At 38.7% G+C, this 20,252-nt stretch overlaps 1 protein-coding gene across 1 annotated transcript in view; it reads right to left on the bottom strand.

Annotated features, from left to right (window-relative positions):
• Positions 1-138: 138 nt before the first annotated feature.
• ITGB6 (integrin subunit beta 6) overlaps positions 139-20,252 on the bottom strand; it is a 200,395-nt gene continuing 180,281 nt past the window's right edge. Inside the window, exons 17-18 of the mRNA XM_043994397.1 lie at positions 16,683-16,849; positions 139-3,052 (exon numbers count right to left, since the gene is read on the bottom strand). Coding sequence (XP_043850332.1) covers positions 2,951-3,052; positions 16,683-16,849 — 269 coding nt within the window. The 3' untranslated portion in view covers positions 139-2,950. The remainder of the gene's footprint in view (positions 3,053-16,682; positions 16,850-20,252) is intronic.

The following is a 20,252-nucleotide window of genomic DNA, read 5'->3' as shown; positions in this document are numbered from 1 at the left end:
CCTTAACCCCTCTTCCCCAACCCTCAGGGGATGGTAAGCAATCAAAGAAAATTGTCACCGAAGGAGGAGGCATTTTATGCTATATATTGAAAGGATTTGTCATTCATCAAAGGTTTGTTGTTTAAATTACTATATTTATTTAAGTCAACACAAAAACACAACGAAATTGCTAACAACAACAACAACAACAACAACAAAACCCTACTTTTATGTAACTTAACTCTTCAGTGAACAGAAGTACTTCTTTGAATGTTTTGGCTTTTTCAAGGACCAGCCTTGGGACAAAACAATATTTGAAAATAGCAGAAAGACTATTCTATCCTCCCTAAAACAAATAAACAAATACACATGCACATCCACACACATATAAACACATACACTCATAACAGTTTTCTAAAGTACCTTCCCAGTAATGAATGCAAAAATGTTTTTAAAACAGTAAATCCCATGTAGATATTGATATACGATCAGTAATATAACTCACAGACTCACCTAGGTTTTTCCCAACCCCTAAGTCAATCTTTTTTTTTTTTTTTTTTTTTTTGCGGGCAATGGAGGTTAAGTGACTTGCCCAGGGTCACACAGCTAGTAAGTATCAAGTGTCTGAGGCCAAATTTGAACTCAGGTACTCCTGAATCCAGGGCTGGTGCTTTATCCACTGCGCCACCTAGCTGCCCCTCCTAAGTCAGTCTTTAAGTCAGAAAGCTAGACACTGAATGAGTGAATAGATGGATGGATGGATGGATGGATGGATGGATGGATGGATGGATGGATGGATGGATGGATGGATGAATGAAAAGGCATTGATTAAGTGCTTACTATGTGCTTACCCAAAGCACATCAATTTTACCAGGTATTTGTTTAGTAAGGATTGAATAATCTTGTAGTGGACAGTAATGTAGTTCAATAAACCTCTAATCTATCTGGGTTACAGATGTAATGGAGGGGAAAGAGGTCACATGGAAAGATATACCAAAATATACCAAAAGTAGAAGAAAGCTAACTAGGCAGCTAGGTGGCGCAGTGGATAGAGCACCGGCCCTGGAGTCAGGAGGACCTGAGTTCAAATCCGACCTCAGACACTTAACACTTACTAGCTGTGTGACCCTAGACAAGTCACTTAACCCCAATTGCCTCACCAAAAACAAAGAAGAAACCCAACTAGGTAGTTGATATTCCAGTGACTTTTTTTCTATATCTCCAGGAGAGCAACTTCTTCTACCAATGTACATTTAGACCTGTGTCATCTGCATTCTTTTTCATAATTCCCCATACCATATCCAAATCAATTGATAAAACCTGTCAATTCTACCTATATAACACCTCTCATACATGCCTAACTGTCTCTTCTGACACTGCCATCACTGCGGTGCAGGCCCTAATCACATTGGTCATTTATTGCCTTAGTTGCCTGGGGCACTCAGACAAGTTATAACTTGTGCAGGATCACAAAGTCCCAATAACCTGTTCTATTAGATAATGGACAAACTATTAACCTAGTAAACTGATTCACTTTATGGTTAAACTCAGGGTAATTAACATTGCCCAAGAGGAGCCTACAATACCTTCCCTGAATTCCAGTGGGATTGGGCTTTAATGCTGTTTCATTATTCTCATGTTCATTTTTCAGATATAGTCTACCTTTCACTCCGCTGGAGCAATGTTTCCATCATTATTTTAGGAAAACTATAGAGACCTTCACATATGTGACTAATCCATACATGTCTCTATATAGCCAAATATATTTCTCAGACACAAAGTAAAAATAACAGTATTTTTGGATGACTTATGGATGTTGTCTACTAGATCAAATTTATAAAGACAGATGTGATAAGGCAACTAATAAAAAAGATAGTCACAAAGGACTTGTTTGATTAAAAACCACTTTGGATTTTATCCTGTATAACTCATGCCCCTTTTTATATTATTAGTGCTTTCTGCCAGTTAAGTTACCTGATACTCTTAAAATAAGTTATTTTTCCTTCTTCTTCTCACCCCCCCCCCAAAAAAAAAACCAACAGATTTAGGAGTACAGAGAATAAAACCTGAGGTATGGGGAATGTGAGAATTTTATAGCCTTGTAGTTTAATACACTAACTAAACTCTAGGGTCCCTTTATTTCTCCCTCTGTCTCTTTGTCCACCTCTGCCTCAGTTTTTCTCTTTCTGGTGATTTCCTAATTTCTAAATTATTTGACTGCCCTTCCTCATGCATAAACAAATAAAAACTGCTTGCAAAGCCTCGACATAAGTGGAGATCGTTAGAATGCAAACTATCAAGGATTTAATGGTGAGTAAAACTCATGCTCTCTGCCTGTTGAGGGTTTTCCCAGTTCTATCTTGCCCTCAACAAAAAGAAGACTGGAGTGATATGAAACCCTAGCCATTGTCAATCCAAATTATTCTGCTTCCTTTCATCTGCAGTCTTACTGGTGATATTTTGAGAAAAATTCCTTAACTGGAATAATATCCAATCAATTGCCACTGGAATACTATCCCAATCTCACCATTTACAAGGGCCTTTGGTCTTCCTCTAAGAATGGGGACATGCGGTTGGGTAAGTAGATATTTGTAAGGTTTTATGATTCTTCTAGGACAAAGACAATATTTCTAAAACAAATGAAATTCTAATTCTTCATATTTTTCACATGCAAATTAGATCCACACATACATTATTCTGAGGATTTTTTTCCCCCCAGGCATAAACGCAATAGGTTTTGCATTCATTAACATGATCCCCAAAGTCAAGTCTTTGTTGTTGATACTCCTTTTCTTAATTATTTTGAACCTGGCAGGCATCAGTTGCTAACCTTCCCACAAGTAAGGCTGATCTCGAAATGACCTATTATTATCTTGAGCAAACCTCAATTTATAGCAACAAAGAAATAAAAATTAAATCGTGCAGTTGACATTTTCTATCAGTGAAACAGACTTTTCCAGTGCATGAACCGCTAATGGGAGTCTGCGGTAATGTCCATCTTTTGTTTTTCCTGGTGTTTATATGTTACATTTTTAAATGTACTTGTGGAGCCTCTATACAGTGGGTTGGTTCCCTGAAGAAGAAAAAGAAAAAAAGAAAAAGAAAGCTACAATTAGATGTACATAAATTTTGCTAGAACTCAATCTTGGTGGCTTTAAATCATTTCATTAAGTTAAAAATGTTCTGACAAGAAGAAAGTTGTTTTGAGACTTCGTTTGGATCATTTTGATGTCGTATGTTGCACTTACAGTATTTTTCATATAGACCTTTTATTGTAAATAAGTCAGAAATATCCTGAAATATTCTGATAGACGATTTAGGAAATCTTAACCTTCTTGGAATTGATTCCTGTCAGAAAACATCTTGTACCCTTGAAATATTATTGGACTTTTAAAAAATATATAGAATGAATGTACAGAGTGCTTAATGATGCTAAATTGTTGGGGCAGCTAGGTGGCGCAGTGGATAGAGCATCGGCCCTGGAGTCAGGAGGACCTGAGTTCAAATCCGGCTTCAGCCGCTTAACACTTAACTAGCTGTGTGACCCTAGGCAAGTCACTTAACCCCAATTGCCTCACCAAAAAAAAAAATGATGCTAAATTGTTCCTTGTCTAGAAATCCATCTTTTCCATACCATAGTAGCATTTTCTTAGCAATGCTATGCGTGTATCATGGGACACAACAATTTTCAGAGAATCCAAAAGACAGGTGGCCCAAAGGACAATGGAGAGATGCATGGAGAGTACAAGGAAGTAGGAAATAGTGAATTACTAATTATTACTTGAATGCAAAAAATTGCAGGAGAGCTCATCATCAAGGAGATGCATGACCAGAGGAAAGAAGTAGAGGGTTATGTAGTAAGAAGGAAGGATAACAGAAAGTCCAAGTGATATGCTGGTATTCACAAAATAGTAAATGACTTAGAAGAAAGTTTCTAGTGGGTTGAGTGGGTAGGTCCTTGAGGGACATTTTATTATGGAAGATCATGGACGAGAATCGTTGGAATGAAAACCGTGGATAGGTTGCTATTCTGTCATGGATGAGATGAGGTAACACTCAAGTTTATGAAGAACAACTAATATACTAAATGAGTAGTATTTAGTCAACCAGACTACAATCAAATATTACAGAGTGCAGCATCTTTCTCCAGTTTACCCAGGCTGGCAGTCCAAGGGTCATTGTCATGGGGTGCAGAGCACCCCAGAAGTTCTCTGGGGCACATCAAGGAAACTTCTCCTTGAGAAACTAAACCAGAGGACAGATAAGCTGAACCAAATTGGACTGAGCTAGCTTCGGATTCCTACCCTTCATTCTGGTCTCCCTTACCCTGGGGAGATAAGTTTGGGTGTGGCTGCGGCCTTTGCGTTCTGAAGAGGGATCCATAGCCACCCCTCACCCAATTCCTTTAGTCACTACCAGTGGGGGATGGTCCTCCACTCCTCACCCAATTCCCCCAGCTACCACCAGTGGGGGATAGTCCACCTTCACAAAAGGAACTTTCCACAGGCAGATGGTCCACCCCCATCAGGCCTCTATAAAAGTACCTTCCAGTCTCCTGTTCAAGGAGATTTGGTACCTCTGAGCCATGTGCTTTATGCCTATCTCCCCATGAAAAGTCCAAGGATTTCTTTCATGGTTTCCCTCCCCCCACCCTTCCCTTCCCTTGCTCCTAAATAAACTATCACCTTATTCTAACTATGTTTTGTGTGCAAGAGGGTGTAATTCTTTAAAGAGGAATTCCTAAGAACCCCAATCCCTAACACATCCCGTACCCCATTTTCCCACCATATCAGTCATGTTCAGTCTCTCACACTCCCTGGATCTGAATCATTTGGGGAGTCCTATTGATTCTATCTGCACTACACCCCTCATGTTTATTCCCCTTTCTCTTCTAACGCTGCCACCACTCTGGTCAAGGCCCTCGATACCTTTTTGCTTGGACTCCTGCAATAGTCGGCTGGTTCTTTCTGACTTGTCTGTCCCTATTCTAGTCCATCTTCCACTCAGCTAACAAATTGTTCTTCCTAATGCAGAGGTCTAAGGATGTTACCCCACATATCCAATAAACTTCAATGGCTCCCTATTTCCTTCAGAATCAAATACAAAACCTGTTTAGCTTTTAAGGCCCCTCATAAACTGAGCCCTGCCTCCATTTTTAGTCTTTTTATACCTTATTGTTGTTGTATTGTTGTTATTCAGTCATTTTTCAGTCCGACTCTTCATGACCCCATTTGGTGTTTTCTTGGCAAAGAAACTGGAGTGGTTTGCCATTTCATTTTCCAGTTCATTTTACAGATGAGGAAACTGAGGCAAACAGGATTAAAAAGATGAATCTTCCTGATTGTACTACTTCTCAGGGTTGTTATGAGGCTAATATGAAATAACATTTGTAAAGTGCTTTGCAAGCCTTAAAGCACTAGTTATCGTCATTGTTGTCATGGTGTGATTGTTGGTTTTGTTATTACTATGCAGCATCCTTACTATTACTTGGACAAGATACTCCATCTCCCCATTCTGAGCATTTTTTTTTGAGGCTATTGGGGTTAAGTGACTTGCCCAGGGTCACACAGCTAGGAAGTATTAAGTGTCTGAGGTCGGATTTGAACTCAGGTACTCCTGAATCCAGGGCCAGTGCTCTATCCACTGCACCATCTAGCTGCCCCCCATTCTGAGCATTTTTATGGATTGTCCCCCATGCCTAGAATTCTCTCCTGCCTCATCTTCTCTTTCTGTCTCAGCTAAAGCTTCACTTTGTGCACGAAAGTCTTTCCTGGCTCCCCTCAAATGCTAGGACCTTCTCGGATGAGCTCCAAGTTAGCCACTATTGATCTTGTATTTATGCAGTTTTTTGTATGCTGTCTCCTTTGTTTGAGCAGGAGATCCTGAAAGGCAGAGACCGTTTTTTTTTTTTGTTTGTTTTTTTTTTTTGTTGTTGTTGTTTTGGTGGGGCAATTGGGGTTAAGTGACTTGCCCAGGGTTACACAGGTAGTAAGTGTCAAGTGTCTGAGGCCAGATTTGAACTCAGGTCCTCCTGAATCTAGGGCCGGTGCTTTATCCACTTTGCCATCCAGCTGCCCCCAGAGACCATTTTTAATCTGTTGTTTTTTGCTTTCTTTGTATCCCCAGCTCTTAGCATGGTGTCTGTCATCCTAGTAGGTGCTTACAAATGTCTGTCGACTTCTAGTCTAGAAGAGATTCATGGCCAATTTGCCTTCTTTCTATGTGATCAAACTATATATTCTATGATTCTGATTCTGGGTGACTGAGGATGTTATTTTATTTTTAATTTTTTTACCGAGTGGGGAGAGGTGAAAAAGATGAATGCTTGATAATTGAAAAAATAATTAAAATATTTTTTTAAAGAGAAAAGACCAGGATCTCCTAACTTACCTCTCTGTCCATTCTTTATATGTCACTCAGTGTTTTTCATATTGATGTTACCCATTTCAGGTCAATAATTCACCCCTAAAGTCTAGCACAGGCCCAATCAGGGACAGAATTTTAGATTGGACATTGAAAAAAAATACACATTTCTTTGAATATATTTTAATGGTGCATACCTATCACAGAAGTGTCTCTTTAAATCAGTCCCCTCCCTTCTAGCACTACTACTGACACACTATGTCAGGTTCTCATTACCTCTCCCCTGGATCATTATAATAGTCTACTAACTGGTCTTCCTGCTTCCAGTCTCTTTTCTCCATAATCCATCCTCCACATAATTGCCAAAATACTCTTCCTGATGAATAGATCTGACTATATCACTACCCTGCTCAAAAAATTTTCAGTGGCTTCCTTTTGCCTATGGTGTGTGGGGGGGAACACAATCTCTTTATCTGTTACTTGAGACCCTCCACAAGGTGATCCCAACCTCATTTCATTCTACTACTCTTTGCATACTTTTTACACACTCCTCACACACTATTTAACAATGACCAACTATGATTCTCCCCTCCTCCTATCTCTACAAATTAGACTGGTCATTTTCCATGCCAATAAATTATTCCCTCTGAATCTCTGGCTATTGAAACCTCTTACATCAAGACTCATCTCATTGGACAGTTCTTCCCTGAAGTCTTTTCCAATCCTCCTCCCAACCCCCTACTTCAGCATGAATTCTCCTTCCTCAAATTTTTTTTTTGTTTGATTTTATTCTTTTGTTTTTGTTTTGTTCTTTGTTTTTTAAATTTTTTAAGTGAGGCAATTGGGGTTAAGTGACTTGCCCAGGGTCACACAGCTAGTAAGTGTTAAGTGTCTGAGGCCGGATTTGAACTCAGGTCCTCCTGAATCCAGGGCCAGTGCTCTATCCACTGCACCACCTAGCTGCCCCTGTTCTTTGTTTTTTGCTGGGCAATGAGTATTAAGTGACTTGCCCACAGTCACACAGCTAGTAAATGTCAAGGGTCTGAGGTCAGATTTGAACTCAGGTCCTCTTGAATCCAGGGCGGGTGCTTTATCAACTGTGCCACCTAGCTACCCCCCTAAAATTTCTTATAGTACTTTGGAGATCTTTATATTATTCCCATTCAATCTAGTGCTATACTTATTGATTACAAGTCTTATTAGATTATAATATTCTTGAGGTAGACATTATATTGTATTTTTTTAATTTCCTGACTAATATAGTGCCTGACATAGAATAAGCATATACTTTGCAAAATCGAATTGGAAAAAATCATGCTGTTCAGAGCAGAAAAGAATCATACAGATAGTTGAGTCAAACCCCCTCAATTTCCAAAGGAAAAACATGGACTACAATGGTTTAAATGACTGCCCAAGATCACACAATTAGCAGTGGATTTAAGAGAAGTCAGGTCTCAACAAAATGCAGGGTCTTTTTTGGGGAAGGCAGGGGTGTACATGACATTGCATGTAAAGAAAACCCCTAACTCTAGTTCTAGCCTTTGAACAGTAGTTGTTCTCTGACTGTTTAGTAGAGTTGCTGGATGAATGGGGTCTAAGAGTCAGAGGAAGAAGATGCTTTGAACTTGGCTTCAAAGTTGGCCCAGATTATCCTAGAACAGAAAGGAGAGCTGAGAGACCCTGTGATCAGAGTGGCCAAGATGACAAAAAAGAGGAGCAGGATTTGAAACAGAAGTCCAGTCACCAGTCCCTCTACCACATCATTTTCGTACCAGTACTGCCCTCTACTAAGAATCACAATTGTTGAAAGAGAACAAGGTAATCGGTCTAGAAGCAAGTTTCAAAACTGAAAATATTCCTTTTTGATGTAGTGAGTAAGAAGGTGAGGGTAGAATTGGAAAATGAGAAAGTACATATTTCTTGGGACATGTAGGTCAGATTGTTACTGGGGTGGTGGTCGCTGGCTTTTCTTTTGTGATCTGTGCTTATTTTGAAGAAATGAATGAAAAAAACATTTATTATGTGCATAATATTTGCAAAGCACTATGCTAAGCACTGGATATATATGTATATATGTGTGTGTATATTATATATATATATATATAAAACATATGATAGAATATTATATATATGAAAATAGGCAATATAGTCTCTTTCCCGGTTAGTTTCTTCCCAACCCCATGAAGTTTGCCCCACTGGGTTTGGGAAAGAAAGAATAGTTTGTCATGTACCTAAACAAGTTTAGTTGTTTAAATAAGGCACACCCAATGAAATACACAAAAATTAGATTTTGACTAAGTAAGCATTTAGGAAAGAGATGTATGTATATGAGAATGAGAGAGACAGAGTGAAAGAGAGATCTGAGACAGTATTGGCCAATCGTTATGTAACCCCAAACAATTAACAGAATCATAGATTTAGAGCTAGAAGGGACCATAAATGTCATCTAGTCCAATCATCTGACTGAACAAATGAGATCTAGAAAAATTAAATGATTTGCCCAAGATCACAGGAAAAGTAGGGACTAGAGTCCAGGTACTTTGGCTTACAGAGTGCAAATTCAGCACTAGATTTTCTATCTCCCAATTGAGCACACTTCTACTGCACCATGTTGTCCCCATGTCACTCAAATACTATTCGTCTCAGTTTCTTTATCTGTCAAAGAATAATACTACTTATCCTTTAGGGCTATGGTAAAAATGTTTCTCAAACCTTTAAAAAAACACACCATATAAATGAGCTATTACAAGCTCATATGTGCATACTGCCCTCTTCAGTTCCTCATAAGTAATTATTTTCCCCCTTAAAAATAAGCTTTCCATTTGAAGTACCACTTTCTGGAATTTCCCTATATTATGGGAAATCAGTAGCCTTATCTTTTTTTTTTTTTTAGATAAGGCTAGATTCTATAGACCTTGAAGGTCTGGCTCTAAATTCATCTCTTTTAGTTAAATGGGGATGAAAAAATTGCTATAGGGGGCAGCTAGGTGGCGCAGTAGATAGAGCACTGGCCCTGGAGTCAGGAAGACCTGAGTTCAAATGTGGCCTCAGATACTTGACATGTACTAGTTGTGTGACCCTAGGCAAGTCACTTAACCTCAATTGCCTCACCCCCCAAAAGAATTGCTATAAAGAATTAAAGGCAGGGCAGCTAGGTGGTGCAGTGGATAGAGCACCAGCCCTGGAGTCAGAAGTACCTGAGTTCAAATCCGGCCTCAGACATTTAACACACACTTACTAGCTGTGTGACCCTGGGCAAGTCACTTAACCCCAATTGCCTCACTAAAAAAAAAAAACAAAAAACTCATGGGGCAGCTAGATGGCGCAGTGGGTAAAGCACTGGCCCTGGATTCAGGAGTACCTGAGTTCAAATCTGGCCTCAGACACTTAACACTTACTAGCTGTGTGACCCTAGGCAAGTCACTTAATCTCAATTGCCTCACCAAAAAAAAAAAAGAAAGAAAGAAAAGAAGAATTAAAGGCGCATCCTTTAGTTTTTTATGTCTTATTGTTGCTGTTATTCAGTCATTTAGTCATTTATGACTCTGTGACCCCATGGACCATAGTGTCCATGGGGTTTTCATGACAAAGTATTGGAGTGGTTTGCCATTTACTTCTCCAGTGGATTAAGGCAAAGAGAGGTTAAGTGACTTGCCCAGGGTTACACAGCTAGTAAATCTCTGAGGCCAAATTTGAATTCATGTATTTCTGATTCTAGGCCCAGCACTCTATCCCCTGAGCCACCTGGCTGCCTCTTGCATGTCTAGCAAAATGCGATTAACAGATTTTTTTTGAAATGGGGAAAAAACCCATGATAAATAGGAAAACTCTTTGTCATGACCCACTGATCTCTTAATGATTGCCAAACTACAAAAAGCAGTCTTGATTTGCTTAGTGCAGCAGAAATCAATTCATGACTAGAAGAAATGTCAAATGGAACATTTTTTTCATCTCTCAGGTTAATGACTTGACAACCTTGAAAAAAATTCTAATCAAAGATGAATTTAACCTCCTTCTCTTCATTTTTTTATTATGAAAAATGAATCATGGCCATACAAAAATTACAGTCATGTCAAAGTGGCAAATTCTAGTCCTGCTTCTTATATTTCTGTTAAATAGAGTTCGGAGAGATCCCCTTTTTCTTCAGTTTACTTTCTCAGTCTTTGAGAGGCAAGCACCCTTGTTTGTAGAGGCCAATATAGCAACTTCTGGACAGGGAGAAATGATTGGTCACAAGACTGTATTCCTTTGGGTTGCTGTGTGCCATTTTAAGATTAGGTCAAATCTAAGTTTTGAAGAAAAAACTGATCTTGGATAAAATTTGAATTCAACTGAAAACTCCAAAATAGAGGCTCCGGAGACAAACTTCTTCCAGTAGGGCATCTATATTAGTGAAACTTGAGATGAATTATGTGAAATAAATCTGTTTTGCATCTGAGTTGAGTAATCATTATCTAGTCAGACCATGAACATTAAACATTTGTTATTCAAAGAAACTCAGTTTGGCAAGGAAATAATATTTTTCATTTCATTTATGCTTCATAATGTCTGGTGTCCCATTCTGGATGAAGAAACATCATAAAATTCAGCATTTGAATTTCAATCATGTCTTACATCCCGAGTAAGAACAATTCATGTTTTGGAGAAAATTAACTGTTAATTAAAATATTACTTAAAAGATATAAATCTCTTGTTGGGACTTGTATCTTTTTTAAAAATGAAAACATAAAACATGCTGATTAGGAGATATACATCATATAATTGCCCAAGTGTCTGTCTGTAGTACACGTGCTTATTATTTAATGGAGAAACCAATCAAAGGCTGTGGATGGAAGTACACACAATGGGGCTTGGGCCTTTATGTTCCTCAAACATCCACACCCCATGGGAGCATCAGTATTGAGAATCCCTAAGTCTGAGCACAGACTTCCTGTAATGAATCCCTTGGGATCGCCTCCCATTACATGGAAGTGGTAGTGTAAGATCCTTCCCATAATTATGATGATGTCTTCTGCATCAATGTTTATGCTCCAAGACTATAGCCTTAAGTTTTTTGTTTGGATGTAAACAAAAGATGTTTTAGTCCTTTCATTCCCTGTCTTCCCTAGGAAGAAGTAAACAGTTCTAGGGTTAAAGGCCAATGGGGTCAAAGGAAGCTCAAATGACTAGAGAAAAGCAGAGGAAAGCAAGGGAAAGAAGGTTTTACTTTTATAGAAGTTTGGGGCAGATATCTGGGGGAAAGACTGTTTGGGAAACTCAGTTTATATCCAGAAAAGGAAAGTAAAGCTTACTCAGAGAACTACACAAAAGGAACCAGAATAGGCTGGACTTGGGAGCTGGTTAAGAGTATCCATACTGGGGCAGCTAAGTGGTGCAATGGATAGAGCACCAGCCCTGGAGTCAGGAGTGCCTGAGTTCAAATCCAGCCTCAGACACTTAACACTTACTACCTTATTGACCCTGGGCAAGTCACTTAACCCCAATTGCCTCACTTAAAAAAAAAAAAAAGAGTATCCATACTGAGAATGCCTATCAATTGGAGAATGGCTGAACAAGTCATTTTACATGAATTTAATGGAATACTATTGTGTTGTAAGAAATGATGAACAGGCAGATTTCAGAAAAGCCTGGGAAGACTTAAGTGGACTGATGCTGAGTGGTGAGAACCAGGAGAACATAGTACACAATAACAGCAACATTGTGAGATGATCAAATGTGAAAGACTAGGCTCTTCTCAGCAGGGCAATGATCCCAGACAATTCCAAAGAACTCATGATGGAAAATGTTCTCCACATCCAGAAAAAAGAACTGTGGATTCTGAATGCAGATTTGACCATACTGTTTCTACTTTTTGGTTGTTGTTTTTTCTTTTTTTGAGGTTTTTTCCCTTGTGTTCTGATGCTTCTTTCACAGCATGACTAATGCATAAATATGTTTCATGTAATTGTACATATATAACCTATATCAGATTGTTTTCTGTCTTGGGGAGCAGGGAGGGAAGGGAGGAAGGGAGAAAAATTTGGAACTAAAAATTTTATGAAAACAAATGTTGAAAAAAGAGTATCCATACTGAATGAATAGTCTTCTATGTTGAACAAGTCTGTACTCTACCTAAGTAAGCATATATATATATATATATATATATATATATATATATATATTTGCCCAGGTGTAGAGAGTTTATATTCTTCTATATTTTGCTGGAAGCAGTGCACCAAAAAAGAAGGAATGTCAGGTTTGGAGTCAGGAAGGCCTGGGTTCAAATCTTGACTTTTAAATCCTGACTCAGATACATGTTAGCTGTATGACTGCAAAATTCTTAACCACCATGGTCTTCAGGCAACTTCCTGGTCCTTATACAATGTCATATAAACAAGTGGAGAGAATTTCCACACTGCCCCTTCCCCTCTGTCAAAATTCCTTACACTAATGAAATGCTTCAAGTATATCTGTATCACAGTAGTATAATAATTTTTGTTGCATTAAAAAATCATCACTGCAGTAGTAATAATACTTTGTATATTACATGCAGTAGGTGCTTAATATTTGTTGAATTGAATTGAATGATAAGTTACTATGAAAAAGATTGTAAGTGATGAGGATTATAACATCAGAGATCTGGAGCTGGAAGGGACCTCAGAGGAGAAAGGTTTCTAACGCTCACAGTGATAGTTAAAAAGAAAGGAAGGAAGGAAGGAAGGCCTAAAATGGGAGTAGCAAAGACCTCTATGCCTCATTCCTGGACATGAGACAGTGTTTAAATGGATGGAGGGCTGGATTTATAATTAGGAAGACATAGATTCAAATCTCTCAAATTCCTATTAGTTTTGTGACCCTGAGTAAGTAACTTGGTCTTTCTAGTCATCAGTTTCCTTACCTGTAGAATGAGATGATTAGACTAGATGATCTCTAAGTTCTAAATCTCTTATTCTCCTTTCCCTTCAACCATAAAAAAATGGGCCTTCTGGGAGTCCAGGATCTCAATGTCCTATAACATTTTGTTTGGCTATTATACTATACTGCCATTTTGCCATCCTATGGTTAAGTGGGTGACTTCCTTGGAAGGGCAGAAAGAATAAAAGGGTACAAAAAAACTTCAGAATTCTTTCTCTTTTCCCCATCAAAGTGGCATGAGGAATCTCTGCTATCAAGCTTCTTGGACTACCCTAAATCTCTCCATTTCCCCATAAAAAGATGGTCAGGAAAACTATTAAGTCAATGAAGTTTGTTGTTGATTCTACCTGCCATCCCAAGAAAATTTGTACTGATCCAGATATAATTTAGGCCACACTAATAACAAAAATTAAGCATCTGAACAAAAAGACATTTAATGACTTTTTCTTTTATCTTTTACAATTGTGCTTTTTTTTCTTTCTTTTTTTTTTTTCTTTTTAAAAATTTTTTTAGCGAGGCGATTGGGATTAAGTGATTTGCCCAGGGTCACACAGCTAGTAAGTGTTAAGTGTCTGAGGCCAGATTTGAACTCAGGTTCTCCTGACTCCAGGGCCAGTGCTCTATCCAGTGTGCCACTTAGCTGCCCCCTACAATTGTGTTTTTAGGAGATTTTATGTTTGTACGGAAACTCTCTACGACTGTTAAGTTGCAGAACATTTATATTCAGCAATGGTAGAGTCCCTTCCCTCACTGGGAATTCCCCACACTGATGATATCACAGGTCTGGATCAAAAAACCCAAAAAAGCCTGAAACAACAAATGCTTTTTAAATATAGCATTTTCTTGGTCATGAAGTCAATTGATATTAACCATATCAACCACATTGGCCTTAAGAACATGATATTCTAACCAATTAAGTTCCCCATTATGGCTAGGGATAGTGTCTTATTGTTGGTGTCAAAAGATAAGGGGGTGGGGGGCAGCTAGGTGGCACAGAGGATAAAGCATAGGCCCTGGATTCAGGAGGACATGAGTTCAAATCTGGCCTCTGGCACTTGACACTTACTAGCTGTATGACTCTGGGCAAGTCACTTAACCCTCATTGCCCTGCAAAAACAAAAGATAAGTAAGTGAGAGGTAAATCCAACTTTGAGCTGGGACAGCCTTGGTTAAAGGTCTACCTATAACCTCTGGCTGTGCGACTTTGGACAAAATATTTAACCTCTGAAAGACCCTCAATGACCCTATGTAACTCTCAAATACTTCAAATTGCAGACTCCTTGTTGATCTGCATTGCTAGACGGAGTTTCTTATTTCAATTAAATCACAGAACTGGTTAAAAAAAAGATGGAGGAAGTGAGTGTGCTTTGCACTATTTTTCTAGCAGTGGTAAAGGATTGATTCATGTTCTCTCACGTTTTTCCTTGTGACCAATGCCAGGTGCTTACGAGGCAGCTGGTTCAGGTTGGGACCAGGTGCTTCGTCATCAAGTCAATTGATGTTAACTGGCCCAAATTAACCACATTGGCCTCATGAAGATGATATTCTAATCAAATTCCCCATTATGGTTATGTTTAGACACATAAATGACCAAAATACACCTGTCTGCTATGTGCATACTGTAATTCATATCCATATTCTTCCCTGCTGTGGGCATTTTTACCTGGAGCATAAAATACTGGACAAATTACATTGTCCTGTATTGTACTGAAGTTGGTTTAAAATGATTACTTAAAATAGTCATGCCATAAAAATGCCCTTTGTCTCTCTGTTTATCTAGTAAAGGAAATCTCATTCCCTTTAAGTATTACAGACATTTTGTTATTGTTCAGTAATTTTTCAGTCTTGCCCAATTCTTTCTGACCCCATTTGGGGTTTACTTGGCAAAATTACTGGAGCAGTTTGTCATTTTCTTCTTCAGCTTATTTTACAGATGAGGAAACTGAGGCAAACAAGGTTAAGTGACTTGCCCAGGGTCATCCAACTAGTATATGTGTGAGGAGAGATTTTAATTCAAGATGAGTCTTCCTGACTCCAGGTCTGGTACTCTATCCACTGGCCCACCATTAAAGACATTACAGTAGAGTAGAAAGCGTCAGGAAGTAGAATTGAGGTGAGAAAGAAATAGGTAGTATAAAGGATTGGTTGTGTTAACAAACCAACTGAGATGGGGCAATCTGTGTGCTTTGATATTTCCCCCAATAATATTATTGTGGGTTTTTTTGATAAAAAAAATAATAAATCGCTATTAGATGGATTCAGTATCCATGGTAGGGATAGAAAATTAAAGTCATGAAATTGTTTCCAAGGGTCCCTAGAGATCTGATTATCTATTATAAGGAAAATGTAAGTGAAATATGCCAAAATTGAGTTGTTAGGCACTTTTTTTTTGTTTGTTTGTTTGTTTGTTTAGTGAGGCAATGGGGGTTAAGTGACTTGCCCAGGGTCACACAGCTAGTAAGTGTTAAGTGTCTGAGGCCGGATTTGAACTCAGGTACTCCTGACTCCAGGGCCGGTGCTCTATCCACTGTGCCACCTAGCTGCCCCTTGTTAGGCACTTTTCTGCTGGGAAGTATAGTAACTTAAATGTTGCATGTCCTTTTTTCAAAGTTGATGGGCTTCAGGTAACTGTTTACAATATGTTATTCATAATAAACAGCTGGTTGATATCTAAAAGATTTTTTTAAAGTAGCATTTCATTGTTGCATATTATGAGAAATCCAGGAGGCATTTCCATGGAGACTGGTGTGAACTGGCATGCCATTTACACACATGATCACACTTGCTATAATATAGCCCCATTGTGGAAACATTTAGAAATGGCTGCATCAGTGGATCTCTAAAGCACCAGCCCTGGATTCAGGAAAACCTGAGTTCAAATAAAACCTCAGACACTTGACACTTACTAGCTGTGTAACCCTGGGCAAGTCACTTAACCCTTGTTGCTCCACCAAAAAAAAAAAAAAAGAGAGAGAGAGAAAAGAAAAGGAAAGAAATGGCTGCATCAAATAGAGCTCTGAGTCCTGGGGTAACCCCTTGGTGATTTGAAGATTCATGCATGGAGTGAGACCTCCACTTCACTAAGGATTTCCTGAGACTCTCAGAAAGGTAGAAGTCTCCATCTCCCAAGAAAATAAGCATAAAATATGGAAGTCAGCCACTCAAGGGGATGGTATTTCCTGTTCCCCACCCAGTAGTGCAACAACTAAGAGAGATATCCATTGGAATTTCTTTTGCGGTGTAATTAGTGACAGATGGTTGGAAAGGAATAAGGGACTTTGCCTTTCTTAGAACAGTAAAGAAGCTCTGAGTGGGGTGTGGGATAGAGAGATTTTTCCCACTGGTCCCATTTCCCACAGGTCTTCTTTCACCAACAAGGTAGAAAAAGGGATGCTGTCAACATGTCCCCAACTAACTGTCAGTAGCTTCTATGACAAGTCACCTACCGTTTGCCATTTGGCTTTGGATCTTTCAGCTTCGAATTTGGCAACTTCTTTCCGGTCATGAAATGATACTAGCAGCTTCCATATGCAAAGCAGGGCCACTCCAATAAGAAGAATGGCAAGAGATACTCCCAACATGATCATTGGAATGTTGGGAGGCTCCCGACAATCTGTGGAAAAAAAGCAAGGCATGTTTAGAATGTCAATAACACCTTTCCCCCACTGACAGAGAATAAGGATTTCCACTCAGGTTTTCTGTTGTATTTCTCATAAAGTAAAGGGGAAAATAATGAGGCTCTACCCTTCTATTTTAGCTTAAAGACTTTTTAATGGGCAGCTAATTTGGGGGAGTATATCCCCCTATGTTCAAAATTTTATCCTTAAATAGGAGAAAAAGGAACACTTTATATATGCTGAACAATTTGAATATTTTCTTGATGGTTGACTTGGTATTACTTAAGAGTTTCTAATTGCCTGTTGGCAATTCATATAGAAAATTAATAGAGAGTATAACATGGTTCACAGGCTAAAATATAAATGTGCAATGCTATGGATAAAAGGACAAGTAAACAACTAAATATTCATTTTTTCATTCATTCTTGGTTTTCCTTTACCATACTAAAATCTAAGATCATGGATTTAGGGCTGGAAAGAAACTTAGAGATCATTTAGCCCAACCCCCTCACTTTACAGCTAATTTGAAGGCTATGACAAAAATTCAAGCAAGACAAATTCTCTAAATATTTTGTTCTGGAACTATTAGTGTCTTAGAACTAAGAGTAACATTATACTCATTTCCCTCATTTTATAGATAAGGAAATAATGATCTAGATGGATGAACTGAATCCCTCAAAGACATTTAGCAAGGATAAGAACCCAAGTGTCCCACAGTTTCATCCAGTGCTTTTCACATTATACTACTTCCTTTGGAAGGCAAAGAGAAGATCCTGTCTTTCAAATTTTATTCTGTTTCCCCATAAGAGAGTGCCATGTGTGGGGCAGCTAGGTGGTGCAGTGGATAGAGCACCAGCCCTGGAGTCAGGAGTACCTGAGTTCAAATCTGGCCTCAGACACTTAACACTTACTAGCTGTGTGACCCTGGGCAAGTCACTTAACCCCAATTGCCTCACCAAAAAAACCAAAAAACAAACAAAAAAAGAGAGTGCCATGTGTATGAAGGTACTCTCTAAAGATATTCTGGCTCTGCTAATGATATCAAGGGTCATTTTAAATTCATATAGCTGTTTCCCTCTATTATTCAACTAATATCAATGGCAGAATAAGCAATAATTCTTACAGTATACCTTGGAAATAGGATACATTTCTTAATGAAGCATTGTAATTAAACTCCTCTTTTCCTTATATGAAAATAAGATGTGAGAAATAGTCATGAAAAAAAGATCTGCAGAGCTGTGCAAAAAATGAGATCAAACATGATATCTGGGGAGAAATCCAGTCATGCTTCTTCAGACTTCTTGATCAATTCAATTGAACAAACATTTAATAATGGAATGGAATGGAATGGAAAAGCATTTATCAAGTGCTTACCATGTGTCAAACAGTATACTAAGTGCTAGAGATATAAACAGAAAAGTGAGACAGTCCTTGCCCTCAAGAAACTGACCTTCTAATTGCCAAGACAACACATACAGGATATTTCAAACAGAACAGTTTAGTTTTTAGGTGTTTTTTTTTTTTTTTTGGTGAGACAATTGGGGTTAAGTGACTTGCCCAGGGTCACACAGTTAGTAAGTGTCAAGTGTCTGAGATCAGATTTGAACTCAGGTCCTCCTGACTCCAGGGCCAGTGCTGTATCTATCCACTGCGCTTCCTAGCTGTCCTTAAGACTTCAGAATTCTAATAGGAACAAGGAGCAATAATGGTTCCAGAGGATGTATGATGAAGAATGTTGCCCAATTTTGGCAGAAATAGGCCAAATTGAACTAAATTGCAGACTGAGATGTATTTTTTTATATATTTTAACCATGTTGACTAAACTGTATATATATATATATATATATATATATATATATATATTTTTTTTTTTTTTTTTTTTTTTTGCAGGGCAATGGGGGTTAAGTGACTTGCCCAGGGTCACACAGCTAGTAAGTGTCAAGTGTCTGAGGCTGGATTTGAACTCAGGTACTCCTGAATCCAGAGCCAGTGCTTTATCCACTGTGCCACCTAGCTGCCCCATAACTGATATTTTTTAGCCATGTTGGCTAAACTGGGAATTTGTTTTATTTGACTGTGCATATTTGTTACAAAGGTTTTGTTTTTCTTTTTTTCCTTCCACCCAGTAGGGGAAGGATGTTCGGAAGGAAAGAAAAATAAAAGAAGGTTCAATTTCATTGTTTATAGAAAGGCCAGGGAGTAGTTAAGATTTGACCAGGTAAAACAGTGGTCCTTGGGGATCCATGGCAGGGTAGATGATGCCCAACTAATGGCATCAGGAAGAGTAGCAGAATCATAATTTGAGATAGAGTGGGCCCTGAGTAACCTCAGGCAGAGGGATGGGTTGGGGTACTAGAGATTTTTTAAAAAGCCAGATTCCCTATATTTCTTGCTCTCACAGAACTCACAGAATAATTTACGAAAAATGAAATGTGTGTACACAATGACTACAATTCGTGGTAAGTATAAAAGAATAATCCTAGTGGAAATTTCAGTAGAGAGAAAACTCACACGAGAGTTCCAGGAAGGATTCATGGAGGAGGTGGCTCTTAAAGGAACTCTAAACAAAGGGAAGGATGTCAAAAGAGGTATTGTGAGATGGGTGGAGAGTCCACTCCATCTCTTGGAGATGATGCAAGCAAAGGCATAGATAGAGACAGCACATGGGAGATGAGAGTGGGGCCAGGAAAGAGTCCAGCTTGGCTGTAATGGAGGAATTTAATGAGTAGTGTTATACGTAGAAGAGGAATATGTCATGCTGCTTATATGAAAAAGGATCCATAGCAGTTCTGTATCTGGGTGGGCCTAATGACCCCCTGATGGCATGGCGGTTTGTGGGTTTTTGTTCTCCAGCCGGAAGATTCTTGTTGTCACTAAATGCCTTGTAATGGGATTATCCAGAATTAAGTCAGGGACCTAATGAAAAGGTTTGGGTATGGATTGAAGATCTAACGATTGCATTCCAGCAAAAATAATGAAATAGGGCTGTATTTAATAGGTTAGTGACACCACATTGAAGCAAGCAGCAGGGCTGTGTGCATCCTGTTCCAACCCTACATCTCTGACTTAAGTAATGACTGGGGAGGAAGACACCATAGCAACTGCCGGTGGTAATAAAACCCCAGGAAGAATCGTACCTAAGCATCTGCAGTCAGAATATGAATTAGGAAAGCTCTTCAGTACAGAAAAAACGGGCTGGGGTATCAGAAATTATTATTCTGAAACATCTAAAGGCAAAGGCAAGTACATCTACAGCTTAAGAAAATATTTTATTCTAAAAATAGTTGAAGGACAGAGACAGACAGAGATATAGTCAAGCCTACAGGCATTTATTAAGGGCCTACTATGCGCCAGCCACCGTGCTGAGCACTGGGATACCAAGAAAGGCAAAAACCAAAC

Source organism: Dromiciops gliroides, chromosome 3 (genome assembly GCF_019393635.1).
Source record: "Dromiciops gliroides isolate mDroGli1 chromosome 3, mDroGli1.pri, whole genome shotgun sequence".
Taxonomy (NCBI): Eukaryota; Metazoa; Chordata; class Mammalia; order Microbiotheria; family Microbiotheriidae; genus Dromiciops; species Dromiciops gliroides.
The sequence above is the reverse complement of the archived record's forward strand: the minus strand, read 5'-3'. Positions and strand labels throughout refer to the sequence as shown.